Genomic DNA, 11,933 nt, shown 5'->3' with positions numbered 1-11,933 from the left:
GCCAAAAAGGTTAGGGACCACTGAAATAAAGGATTAAATGGTAGTCAGATTTCGTGTGTATTTTTGCTAAAACTGAAAGCTGACAGGATCCACACTGGCGTTACCAGCTTGTACTGAAGCCTGACATGATACCCAACAGTATTGCTCCAGTTTTTTCAAACACACACTCCAAGCAAGTGGTCAGTCTGGCTTAATTCATTATGGCTTTTTTTCAGGGTAAGAGATTCACATGCAAGAGAATAAGGCTACAGATGCTCCAAACATGGGTCCAGAACTCTGGCTCTTTTGTGAGGCCTAGAGTCACAGAAAATGCCATCTGTTAAGAAGCTGCTTTTGTATAAAAAAAAATATAAAAAGTTACAAAATTCCATCAAAGACAGATGCACAGTATAAGTCGTTAGGTGAACACAGAAGGCTAGTCTCATCTCCCGCAGTGGCCCATAGACCTGCCCTGGGGTCTGGAAGGTCACTGTCCTGAGGGTCCAGGAAGTCCTGCCTGCTGCCTGGGCTCTAGGAAGAAGAAGGGTTTGGCTGGGCCCGCCCAGCTCCCCGTGACACTGTCACTGTGACGTCACTGTTGTACCCTCTGTCTTCTGGACCAGTCCGTCTATGAGCTCTTCTTTGAAACAGTCTAGACCCAGAATGGTCATCTCACCCCCAGAAAACATGGTTTCCAAGGGGGGGAGGTGTCGGTTATGGGTGCCGAGCCCCACTCTCCTGAGCGACAAGGCAAAGGTCAGTTTCTCCCTGCTTCAGGAATGAAGAGGGAACTGGTGCTCCTTGAACCAAAGATTCTTGGAAGGGTCATTGTCACCAAAGTGCCTGGCGTGGGCAGGAGCACCAAGTGCAGACAAGCCCAGCGGGGCCTGGCGGGGCAGCCCTGTCACGGTTTCTGTCTTTGTTCCTGTTAGTGAAACAGAAGACCCCCGACCCCCACCACCTAGCAGCATGGAACGCCTGCTGCCCAGGTGGAGACAAGGCTTTGCTTTGTCTCCTTGTGCTGGTTTTTGGCAGAGAGGTTAAAGGGCTGAAGGCCTGTGGGACAGAAATGGGGAGAAGGGGTGGGACACCCAAGATGCCCTCACACGCAGCATGGTCAACAGTGCTGAGCTGAGGGGCAAGCCTGGTAGGCTGGGCTCAGGCAGAACCTGAAGCTGTGGGGGGGCCTGCTGTGTCCGCAGCCCCCTCTGCAACTCAGAAGTCCAGGCTTCCCCTCCAACACCAGCGTCCCCTGTGAGGCGCAGGAGTGGAGGCCTGTGTGGCTCAGGTTGCCAGGGCGCCCGCCAGGCCTTCAGTCAGAGTCCGAGTCGGAATTCTCTTCTGAAAGGAAAGCAGAGAGGATGCTTGGCAGGAGGCTCAGGGCAGTGGTGCCCGGGAATGGTCTCTGGGGAAGCACAGCTGGGTTGCTGGCAGGAGCCTGGGTGCAGGGCACTCACAGCTGACGCTACCATTCGCAGTGATCGCTGGCATCCGGGTAGGCCCCAGGCCTGAGGCTTTCCTGAGGTAGCAGCCACTTCTCTTGTTTTTTTTTTTTTTGAGATGGAGTCTCGCTCATCACCCAGGCTGGAGTGCAATGGCGTGATCTCGGCTTACTGCAACTTCTGCCTTCCCGGGTTCAAGCGATTCTCCTGCTTCAGCCTCTGGTAGCTGGGATTATAAGCGTGTGCCACCATGCACGGCTAATGTTTGTATTTTTAGTAGAGATGGGGTTTCACCATATTGGTCAGGCTGGTCTTGACCTCCTGAACTCAGGTGATCTATCTGCCTCGGCCTCCCAAAGTGCTGGGGTAACAGGCGTGAGCCACCGCGCCTAGCCACAGCAGCCACTTGCACCTCCAGGGTGTGGGCACGGGTGCAGGTGGGGGTGTCTCCAGCCCAAGACTGAAGTCCAGGTGCCCCTTCCTCAGGCCCAGCCCCTCCCGAGTCTCCTGGGCTGTTCTCAGCCGGGCAGGTCAGGGCTGTACCTCTGCATCCCAGCTCTATCCCCACCCCCAGGTTCAGCAGGACAAGGTAAGGATGACTATTTTCTTGTCCCCCAAACTAAAATATACTGGAAAATCAGCAAGCCTCTTTTTAGCCATTTTATATCTTCAATCCCCTTCCCCAATCCTTGTTTAATATTGTAATCAGAAACAATTTTATAATGGTAAGGGCTGGCCTATGAGGTGTGCCTCGAGGGTTCCTGAAATCCCAATACTGAAGGGAGCTCTGTAGAGCCTTCTGGAACCTCCACCCCAGAAGGAAAAGCACCAGAGTCACTAACCCCCTACTCTGCCCCAGTGCTGGTTGCTTCTTCCTGATGCTCATCCCCTCCCTGGCCAGCCTCTGTTTCTCAGAACCCCAGTCAGTCCCCACACTGTCGCTGGCTCATGGCCGGGCCCAGGGCTTGGGTGTGGGCAGCCTAGTCCCTAAACCCCAGCTCTGCCCCTTACTCCTCTTCCTGGGCTGCACTCCTAAGATTTTGTGGGTTTTGCTATATTCAATTTTTTGTTTTCCCCCCAAGTTTCCACTGACGTTACTAATTGTTCCCTGGGCTGGCTGGCTGGGATCACTTGCTGTGGGAAACAGCAAGTGTTGAGATTACAGGCGTGAGCCACTGTGCTTGGCCGCTACATTCAGTTCTAACATATAAGTCAGGAATAATTTTACAGCAAAATAATTGTTACATATGTGAAACGTTTCAAGTAGTAAAAAAAGAAAAGTGCTGCATGAGAGTAGGTGAGAATGGGCTGTAAAAACGCTGCCATGGGGAGAGAGGAAATGATCCCACCCCAGCCTCAAACTAGCCGGCCATCCCCAAGGGAGGACAGGCCCCTGTTGCAGCACTGCTGGGGTGTTCAGGCCGGCCGCTCACCTTCTGTCTTGTGGGCTGTGGTCTCATCTGCAGAGTCCCCTTGTTTGAGGAATTTGGCCACGTCGTTAAAGATCAGGTAGAAATCAATTGCAAACACGATGGTAGCAAAGAAGCCAAACACCTGTGGACAGGGTGGATGGGACGTATCACAGGGCTGACTCCCTGCTCCGGGAGGGCTGCCCCAGCCTTGTGGCCCATTTCAGACCTGCTTGGACAGACAGCCCGAGTGACAGGCACAGACCCCTCTGAGTAACAGAAGTGGGAAAATGAGCTGTGAAGTTGGTTTGACAAACAGCCTTTCAAAACTCCGGGTAGAGTCAATCTCTAATGAGAGGACTTTGGAATCATCATCGGGACCCACATGAGACCCCAGGGGGGCCCCAGCAGGGAAAGGCTCTGCCCCAGGTCCCACCCTAAGTGAGCAGCTAGAGTGGCATCTGCAGTTTCCGGAGGGGTAGGGCGGCTGCTCACCCCAGCGGCTTTGGAAGCCCCATCCGAGTACTTGGCGACGGCCGTGATGGAGATGGCAAAGTAGATGAGGGCTGCGGTGACGCAGCGCAGGAAGTCCTGGGGAGAGAGGGACACCATCATGCTGCCTTGAGCCCCTGGAGCTGAGCACAGCATGGGGAGGAGGCCGGGCAGCCTGGTCTTGTTCCCAGCCCCAGGCCTAGCACCTGAGGGCTCCTACCCCATCCTGGCCCTACCCACGTGCCTAGGCCCTTGTCCCACCCCCCAGGTGCCTCTGCTGCCCTGCCAGCAGCTGACACTGCCCTATCCCAGGTCCAGCGGGGCTGCTGTCCTAAGCTGTGGACAAAAAACTGGATCAGGCTGCAGCCTGCCCTGCGACGCGGTGGAAGCAGAAGTTGGAAACACCCCCACCTGCTCCCTTCCTCTTCTCCAATGGGGAGATCTGTTTCTGCGCCTCGGCTTTGCCACACTCTTGTGGCCGATCCATTTATGGATCACAGTTTCTGCTGACCTGTCCCTAAGATGGGGACACTTGGGAGGTGCAGCTCTCCTGAGGCAGCAGATGCTGGATATGAAGTCAAGAGACAAGGGTTAAAGTCCAGCCTTTGCTGCCCTTTCTCTTCAGCGAAGTCCACTGGGGTCTGGGTCCTCACAGGTGCTAAAACGAGGTGAGGGTTGCCGATGGCTGAGGTCTGGGTAAGCCCTGCAAGTCCTCAGTTAACCTGTCCTGCCCGCGTGGAAATGGCTTGAATTCCTGTGGTGGCAGCTCATTCCTGCAAGACCCATGGGGAGCACCAGCGCCACCTGGTGGCCAGAGACCCCTCTCCGGGTTCCCTGTCTCAAAGACCTGCTCTAGAAGCACCACAGCCCACTTCAGATCACAGGGCTGCTGAGGAGTGGAGCTGGGATGATCTGAAGCTTGGTCTCTCCATCCAGTTCTAACCAACTGCAAACTTCAGCACACTGGAGAAAGGATAAGGGCCCAAGTGCACGACTCCAGACTCCTCATTTGGCCGCTTTGTGCAGGGTACCCCTCCCTCCTGGGGCCCCTGTCCTCACCATCATGGGCCAGCACAAGCCCTGCCACTTGTCATTCAGCTGCATGGCATCAGCAAAGAGGAAGAACAAGGCCAGCAGGAACTCCAGTAGAGGTGCTGTGAGGAAGGCAGATGCTGAGGATGCCACATAGCAGATAAAAGTGATGAACGAGAGACCCTGCAGGGAAGGAGTTTGAGGTGAAGTCAGAGCCTTTTCATGCTCCTTGTCCAGTGCTCCTCTGAGCCAGGCCCTGTGGTCAGGATAGAGGAGGCTCCAGCAGGGGAAGCCAACTGCTCACAGTCCCACAGCTGGGAAGTGGCAGAGCCAGATTAGAATCCCAGGCCAAGCGCAGTGGCTCACGCCTGTAATCTCAGCACTTTGGGAGGCCAAGGCAGGTGGATTGCTTGAGCCCAGAAATTTGACCCCCACTTGGGTAACATGGCAAAACCTCATCTCTGCAAAATATACAAAAATTAGCTGGGCGTGGTGGTGTGTGCCTGTAATACCAGCTACTGGGGAGGTTGAGGTGGGAGCATCACCTGAGCCCAGGGAGGTCAAGGCTGCAGTGAACGGTGATCAGGCCACTGCACTCCATCCTGGGTTAGAGAGTGAGAGACCCTGTCCGCCACCCCTGCTGAAAAAAAAAACCCCAGCATGGCCCAGGCCCACACCTATGCTGCCTCCCAGTCCTGGGCATGGCCCTAAGTCCTCACCTCACCCCACCCCAGCTCCCTGCCAGGACCGAGTCAGAAAGCTCCAGCCTCCCAAGCACATCCACTCCACTCTGCCCTGTGGAGGGAAATCAAAGTTAGGAACCAGTTTCCAAAAAGTAACACCCAACACCGAAGACGTGGGCTTGTCACTGAATGTAAATTTCACCTTGAAAACAAAAAACAAATCTTGAACCTTCGTTAATGATATGCATGCTGAAGTGTTCAGAGTTGAAATGTCCTGATGTCTGCAATTTATTTTGTGTTAAAAGATAAAATGGATTGATGGACAGATAGATAAAGCAAAAAAACCTTTTAGCATTTTAATGTATTTGCAAATTTTCATAATAATAAGAAAGGAACATCCAAGAGAGGGTGTGTTGGCACCGACCTCAGGCCCTGCTGCCTTATTCACACAGGGCCGGCTGTACTTGAACTGTAAGAATCAATAAATGTTCACTGCCGTCTTGCCCACAACTCTGTAGGTGCGAAGAGCTGATGCAGGAGGATGTCCAGCCCTGGTAAATCCTGCAGCTTAGGTGCACTGCAGAGCAGGCCAAGGTGACCTGTTGGCCAGCCTGGGGCTCCACACTGAGGCTCACGGGCGTCTCCTCTGACCCTCACATCCACCCATGAGCACAGCCCCACTTTACAGATGAGAAGACTCTGTTACATGGCTAATCAGAGGCTACTAGAATTTGAACCCAGGGCTGGCTGACCCCCCAGATAGAGTTCTCTTACCCACCTCCCGCTGCCCTCAAGATGGAGTCTTCCTCTGTCTCCCAGGCTGGAGTGCAGTGGCACAATCTCAGTTCACTGCAACCTCCACCTCCTGGGTTTAAACGATTCTTCTGCCTCAGCCTTCCGGAGTAGCTGGGATTACAGGCGACCGCCACCATACCCAGCTAATTTTTGTATTTTTAGTAGAGACAGGGTTTCACCATGCTAGCCAGGCTGGTCTCGAATTCCTGACCTCAGGTGATCCACCCACCTCGGCCTCCTAAAGTGTCGGGATTACAGGCGTGAGCCACAGCACCCGTCCCAGACAGAGTTCTTAAGCAACTTGGCCCTGTGGGTGTTGGGGAGGCCATCTGTCCTGGTTTCTGTCACTGTGGCTGCATTTGAACACATCCATGGCTGAGTAGCTTCTAGTGGGTGCAGGAGGCCCCATGGGGACACCCAGATGCCTCACAGGAAGCACTGTGGCTGCTTCAGACAAACTGCAGGGATCCCAGGGGGGTTCCCAGGGCACCCCCCATTCGCTCTGCACATGGCCTTGGGTGCAGCTGAGCCCCCTTTGGACAGATAGACTAAGGCATAGACAGGGGCTGGGAGGCTGCTGGGGCCTCCCAGGAAGGCCTTCCGTGGGACCGACCCAGCCCTGGCCCTCCCCTTCCTGTCTCCTATGCCCAGGCCCCAAAGCCTAATTCTGGGGATTCCCCTCTCAATTCCTGTTTTCTCATCCCGCGATTTCTGGGGCCACTTCCTCTCTCTGTTTCTGTCCATGTCAGCCTCTGCACTTGCTTGGCCTGGGGGTGGAAGTGAGGGGACTAGGGAGGCAGGAGTGCCCTCAGCGGCTCCTGTGAACCCTGAGTGCCGACCATTCACCCTTCCTTATCCTCCCTGACCTGGATTCCTGACATCTGCTGGGCCCAGGGTGGCCTCTATGCTCCTGCTGGGCATATGCCTCCCCCCATGAGGTGGTCCTGGGTGGGGATGGGGGGCGGTTCAAGTCCCTCAGGGGACGGTGGATTCGAGGCTTCTCCCCTCAAGTGGCTCCCAGTGGTCTCCTGGGTGGGGCTGGGAGTGTGGGCTCGGAGTGTGGACTTGGTGTCTCAGGCGCTGGGCAGGTGGCCTCTGGGCTGACCGCGGGAAAGGCTCAGGATCACCTTCTGCCCTCTGCCCTGAGCGACCAGAGAGAGGTCCCGGAGCAGAATCCCCCTTCTTCCTGCCCCCACTCTCCCAGCCGCTCTCACTGGGCCCCTCAGTTGAGCTACCTGTCAAATTAGGCGCCTGAGCGCTCTCATCTGTAAAGTGGGGACGAGGGGAGGAAGGGCCAAGTCGCTGGGATCTAAGCAACAAGTGGCCGCCGCCGTGCGCATCCCCCTGCCTCTGGTCCGGCCTCTCCCTCACCAACCCCGGCGACCCAGCGCCACCACCACCCCACGGAAAAACAGTGCGGGCGCCTACGGTGTCCAGAGGACAAAGAATCCCCACCGGCCGGGGTAGGGACGAGCGCGGAGTAGGAAGGAGCCCGGCCGCGGAGGGGAGGAGGGCGATGAAGTCACCGCGGGGCCGCCTCACCCAGTCCCAGGGGTGGGGGGTCCCTCCCGCTCCGCACGGCCCCCGCCCGCTCGGCCCCGCCTCCGCCCCGCAGGTCGAGGCCCTGGCCCGCCCTCCCCGCGCTCAGGAAAGCGGACCCCGCCGCGGCCCGGGAGTCCAGGAGGTCCGAGCGGCCCGAGTCCCCGGGGCCCAGAGAGGGCGGGGGCTCCCGGGTCACACAGCGGGACCCACCTACCCGGGCCCCGCCCGCTTCCCACGGCCCCCAGCTCTGGATTCGCGGGGACAGCACCGCAGATGGCCTGGGCTCTGGGCCCGCCCCGCCGTCCAAAGTTTGGGGACCTCGGCCCAACTTCGCCGGGCGCCCGAGAGAAGTTGGCCGAGGCGGCGCGGGGAGGGGTGTATCGGAGCACAGCGGCCGCCCCCGGACCCCACCCGCGCCCCGACGTCCTCCTCCGAAAGGAGCCCCGCAGTCTAAGCCGGGCGGCCGAGGGTCCCGCCGCACTCACCGACTCCGCCAGCAGGAGGCGGCCTTTGAGAGAGCAGAGGAAAGCGCGCGCCGGCAGCAGGGCGCGGAGCCCGGGGACAGCGGGGCCGGGACGGGAGCCGCCGGCGGGCTCGGGGTCCGGGTCGGGGTCGGGATCTGGGGGCCACATGGCAGCGGCGGCGGCACGGCCGGGGCTCGGCCTGGCACCCCTCTTCTCACGCCCGGAGGGAAGCGGAAACCCGGGCTGTGCGGAAGGAGGGTAGGCGACACTGCCTAGCGCAGGGGCGCATCCCCCGCCGCCCCGCCCCGCCCCGCCCCCACCCGCTCCTCCGGCCCGCCCCTCCCCCTTGGACCCCAGCGGCGGGGGATGCTGGGTCCGACCCGCCCGCGCCTGGGTCTGGGGCCTCCGCAGACTCCGCCTTCTCCCTCATCCTGGTTTGGGCCGCTGGAGGCCTCCCGATCACCGCCGCGGCACCCATTCGTAGCTCCCACCCGTCTGCCCCTTATCCACAAGGGCTGTCTATACTCGCTATCTGTGGTCTAACTTCCTGCCCGTGCGCGTGTGTCTGGAATCCGGGAACCCAGGCGTCTAAACAGCAAAGACCCCGGCCGTGATGTCAGCTCCGCACCCCATGTCCTCTCTCTTTCTTGGGGGCCGGAGTTTTCTTGCGACTTCCTTGACCACCCCTCCAGTCCTCGGCCAGCCCCACCCTCCTCCAGGGCCTCTTTGTTGGCTGTTCCAGGCCTCGGTCCTGCACCCGCCTCCCCCAACCCATTCTTGGAGGACTCTTAGACCTGCAAGCGCAGCTCCAGGCACACACACAGACACACACACGCACACACACACAGGCACGCACATCTGCAGGACTTCCTGACCTGCAGTCCCCCAACCCCAACACATCTCTCTCTCTCTCTCTCTCACACACACACACACACACACACACACACACATTCGCGCGCGCGCGCCACACTCATGCGTGCACGTCTGGAGAGTGTCTGGAGTTCAGCGTGATCAAGACCCAGCTTCCTGTGCCTCTGTGAAGGGCACTGCCCCCTCCTTTCCTTCCACCCGACTAGCGGAGACCTGCTGGTTGTCCTTGTCCCTCCTCACTGGCAGTCGGTAACCAAGGTCCTCCCACTTTCACCTCCTATAGCTTTCTCTGATCTCTGTCCACTTCTCACCACCACTAGATCCGAAACCATTCCTGCCCGCTACCTGCTGAACTGCTGTGATGGTGTCTTTAAGAGGCCTTTAGGTTTTCTCTCTCAGCAGCCGGGAGAGAGCTTATAGCACATTACTGTGCATCCTTGATATAACTAACTCCATCTTAGAAAAAGACTTCATTTTATATTTCATAGGATGCTTTGCCAACAAGGACAAGATGTTTTGTTTAATAAAAAATAGAAGGTCAGGTGCTGTGGCTCATGCCTGTAATCCCAGCACATTGGGAGGCTGAGGTGGGTGGATCACGAGGTCAGGAGTTCGAGACCAGCCTGGCCAATACAGTTAAACCTCATCTCTACTATAAATACAAAAATTAGCTGGGCGTGGTGGCACATGCCTGTAATCTCAGCTACGAGGGAGGCTGAGGCACAAGAATCGCTTGAACCCAGGAGGCATAGGTTGCAGTGAGCCGAAATCACACCACTGCACTCCAGCCTGGGCGACAGAACAAGACTCCATCTCAATAAATAAATAAACAAATAAAGACTGCATCCAATCAGATAAGGACACAAAGAAGCACACTGTTCCACTATCATTTCTTACCAGGGCACTCTGTGACTACAAAACAGCAGCCCAGCAGCCTTAACTGACAACCATCCCACTGCCATACTTGATAAGAACTCTGCATCTGCCTCCCAAGGCTCTGCCCCTCAAAGACTGCAAGACCCTCAAGCCCAGACTAGGATTCCTTTTGTCTTCTTCCTTCCCCTGGGGCTGGTTCCTTAACCATGTCTCCTATCTCTTTTTCTCTTGATGTTAAATGCTACTTTGTTTGTTGTGGAATGTTTAATCTATAACATGTACTTGTGGATTAAGTATACTATTAGGTATGGTTTGCAATATTGACTGACATGTGGAGTTGCTTGAGCCCGTGTGCTCACTACTGAGTGAACAGGAAGTACTAAGGAAAATTGGCTCCTTGGGTCTGGGCACGGTGGCCCTTGCCTATAATTCCAGCATTTTGGGAGGCTGAAGCAGGCAGACCACCTGAGGTTAGGAGTTTGAGACCAGCTTGGCCAACATGGTGAAAACCCATCTCCACTAAAAATACAAAAATTAGCTGGGCATGGTGGCACAGGCCTGTAACCCCAGCTACTTGGGAGGGTGAGGCATAAGAATTGCTTGAACCCAGAAGTCAGAGGTTGCAGTGAGCTGAGATCACGCCACTGCACTCCAGCTGCACTCCAGCCTGGGTGACAGAGTGAGATTCTGTATGGAAAAAAAAAAAAAAGAAGCAGCAGCAGCAGCAAATTGGCACCTTGGGATAGCTCGTGGCTTTTGTTTTTTTACCCTTGGGTATAGGGTGAATAAAAATCTGACATTGTAGAAAGACACAAACATGTGTGGACCTAGTTATCTATTTTTTCTTTCTTGAGACAGAGTCTCACTCTGTCACCCAGGCTGGAGTGCAGTGGCATGATCTTGGCTCATTGCAATTGCAACCTCTGCCTCCCAGATTCAAGTGATTCTTGTGCCTCAGTCTCCCAAGTAGCTGGGATTACAGACCTGTGCCACCATAGCCAGTTAATTTTTGTATTTTTAGTAGAGACAGAGTTTCGCCATGTTGGTCATGCTGGTCTTGAACTACTGGCCTCCAGCAATCTGCCCGCCTTGGCCTCCCAAAGGTTTGGGATTACAGGTGTGAGCTACCACCCCTGGCCAGACCTGGTTATCTCTTGACCTTGTACCACTCATGACAATCACCAGTCATTGGTCACTTCTGATGGCAGCCATGGCTCCAGACAACCTGCTGCTGTCATTACCCAGTCGCAGCAGGGAGGCATGGCCTGGGCTACACACTCCATGGAGCAGGCAGGAGCCCTGCCCTCCCAGGTGCAGCTGCAGCTACCCAAACCGCAGCTGCAGACTGGGGCCTCCTCCATGGGGCAGACAGGAGCCCCCCGGCCCCCTCTTCCCACAGCTGCAGCCGCCCAAACCACAGCTGCAGGCTCAGGCATCCCTGTACTCTTAGGGGCCCAGTAAGGCCCTCACCTGCTCTCCCAGGCTCAGAAGTGCCTTCTGCTGCTGCCTGGCTTCTTCCTGCTTTGGACACCTGCTTTGATCTGGGAGCAAAGTCAGAGCAAGCCTGGGCTTCATGAATGGCAGCAAGAGGCAGATAGATTCCTGGTTGGAAGGGGGCGGGTCCCAGTGAGGCCCCACCTTCAGGCCAGGCGCCTGAAGGCTGGGGTCCAGGTTGCCAGTCCGACCAACCAGAGTGGGAACTTGTACTGCCTTTTCTGGCCCACCCATGGCTGCCCATAGATCAACTGGGCTCACACTTCCTCCACTCTGAGGCCCATAAAAGCCCCAGACTCAGCCAGAGCTGAGCAGAGGTTGGGAGGACCAGCTACAGAGAGGAGCCACACTCTCTAGGGCTCCTCTCTGCTGAGAGCTGAACACTCAATGGGATGACCTCCCTACAGAGAGGAGCTACCCACTGTGGGTCTCCTCTGAGCTTCCTAGCACTCAGTAAACCTCCTTGTTGACTTGTTCTCCCTCCACTTGTCTGTGTACCTCATTCTTCCTGGTTGTAAGACAAGAACTCAGGCAAAGGTGCCACACTGGCCACAGAGGTTTCCAACCAGAAAATTAACACCCCAGAGATCCTGTAACACTTCCATTTCCTCCCCACAAAGATAAACACACACACACACACACCACACACACACAACCTTGGGAGCTTCGCATCCTGCACAGGGTCTTGGTATAGAAGGAAAACATAACCCCTTGCTGTTCTGCCCTCCCCTACCTTTCCCATGGACCTCTTGCAGTTCCTGGAACAAACCATGCCACAGAGCCATTGTCCATGCTGACCCCTCTACCCAGAATGCTTCTCCACCTTCTTCTCTAATTAACTCCTCCTTATTCTTC

At 56.4% G+C, this 11,933-nt stretch overlaps 1 protein-coding gene across 1 annotated transcript; it reads right to left on the bottom strand.

Moving 5' to 3' along the window:
• Positions 1 to 38: 38 nt before the first annotated feature.
• Positions 39 to 8,783, bottom strand: CMTM3 (CKLF like MARVEL transmembrane domain containing 3). Its single transcript, XM_033218695.1, has 5 exons — positions 7,860 to 8,783; positions 4,382 to 4,537; positions 3,326 to 3,421; positions 2,855 to 2,975; positions 39 to 1,320 (listed from the first exon to the last, which is right to left on the bottom strand). The coding sequence occupies exons 1-5, from the start codon at positions 8,004 to 8,006 to the stop codon at positions 1,292 to 1,294; spliced, it is 549 nt and encodes a 182-aa protein (XP_033074586.1). The 5' UTR covers positions 8,007 to 8,783; the 3' UTR covers positions 39 to 1,291.
• Positions 8,784 to 11,933: the final 3,150 nt, after the last annotated feature.

The sequence above is a fragment of the Trachypithecus francoisi genome, unplaced genomic scaffold (genome assembly GCF_009764315.1).
Source record: "Trachypithecus francoisi isolate TF-2019V2 unplaced genomic scaffold, Tfra_2.0 Lachesis_group10, whole genome shotgun sequence".
NCBI lineage: Eukaryota > Metazoa > Chordata > Mammalia > Primates > Cercopithecidae > Trachypithecus > Trachypithecus francoisi.
The sequence above is the reverse complement of the archived record's forward strand: the minus strand, read 5'-3'. Positions and strand labels throughout refer to the sequence as shown.

Bases quoted from the DNA above. Each gene is read 5' to 3' on its own strand.
- CMTM3 (XM_033218695.1), bottom strand. From the start codon at position 8,006: ATGTGGCCCCCAGATCCCGACCCCGACCCGGACCCCGAGCCCGCCGGC. The intron at 4,538-7,859 runs GTGAGTGCGGCG...CCTTCCCTGCAG, and splicing joins GCCTCCTGCTGGCGGAGTCG to GGTCTCTCGTTCATCACTTT. The intron at 1,321-2,854 runs GTGAGCGGCCGG...CTTTCCTTTCAG, and splicing joins CACAGCCCACAAGACAGAAG to AAGAGAATTCCGACTCGGAC.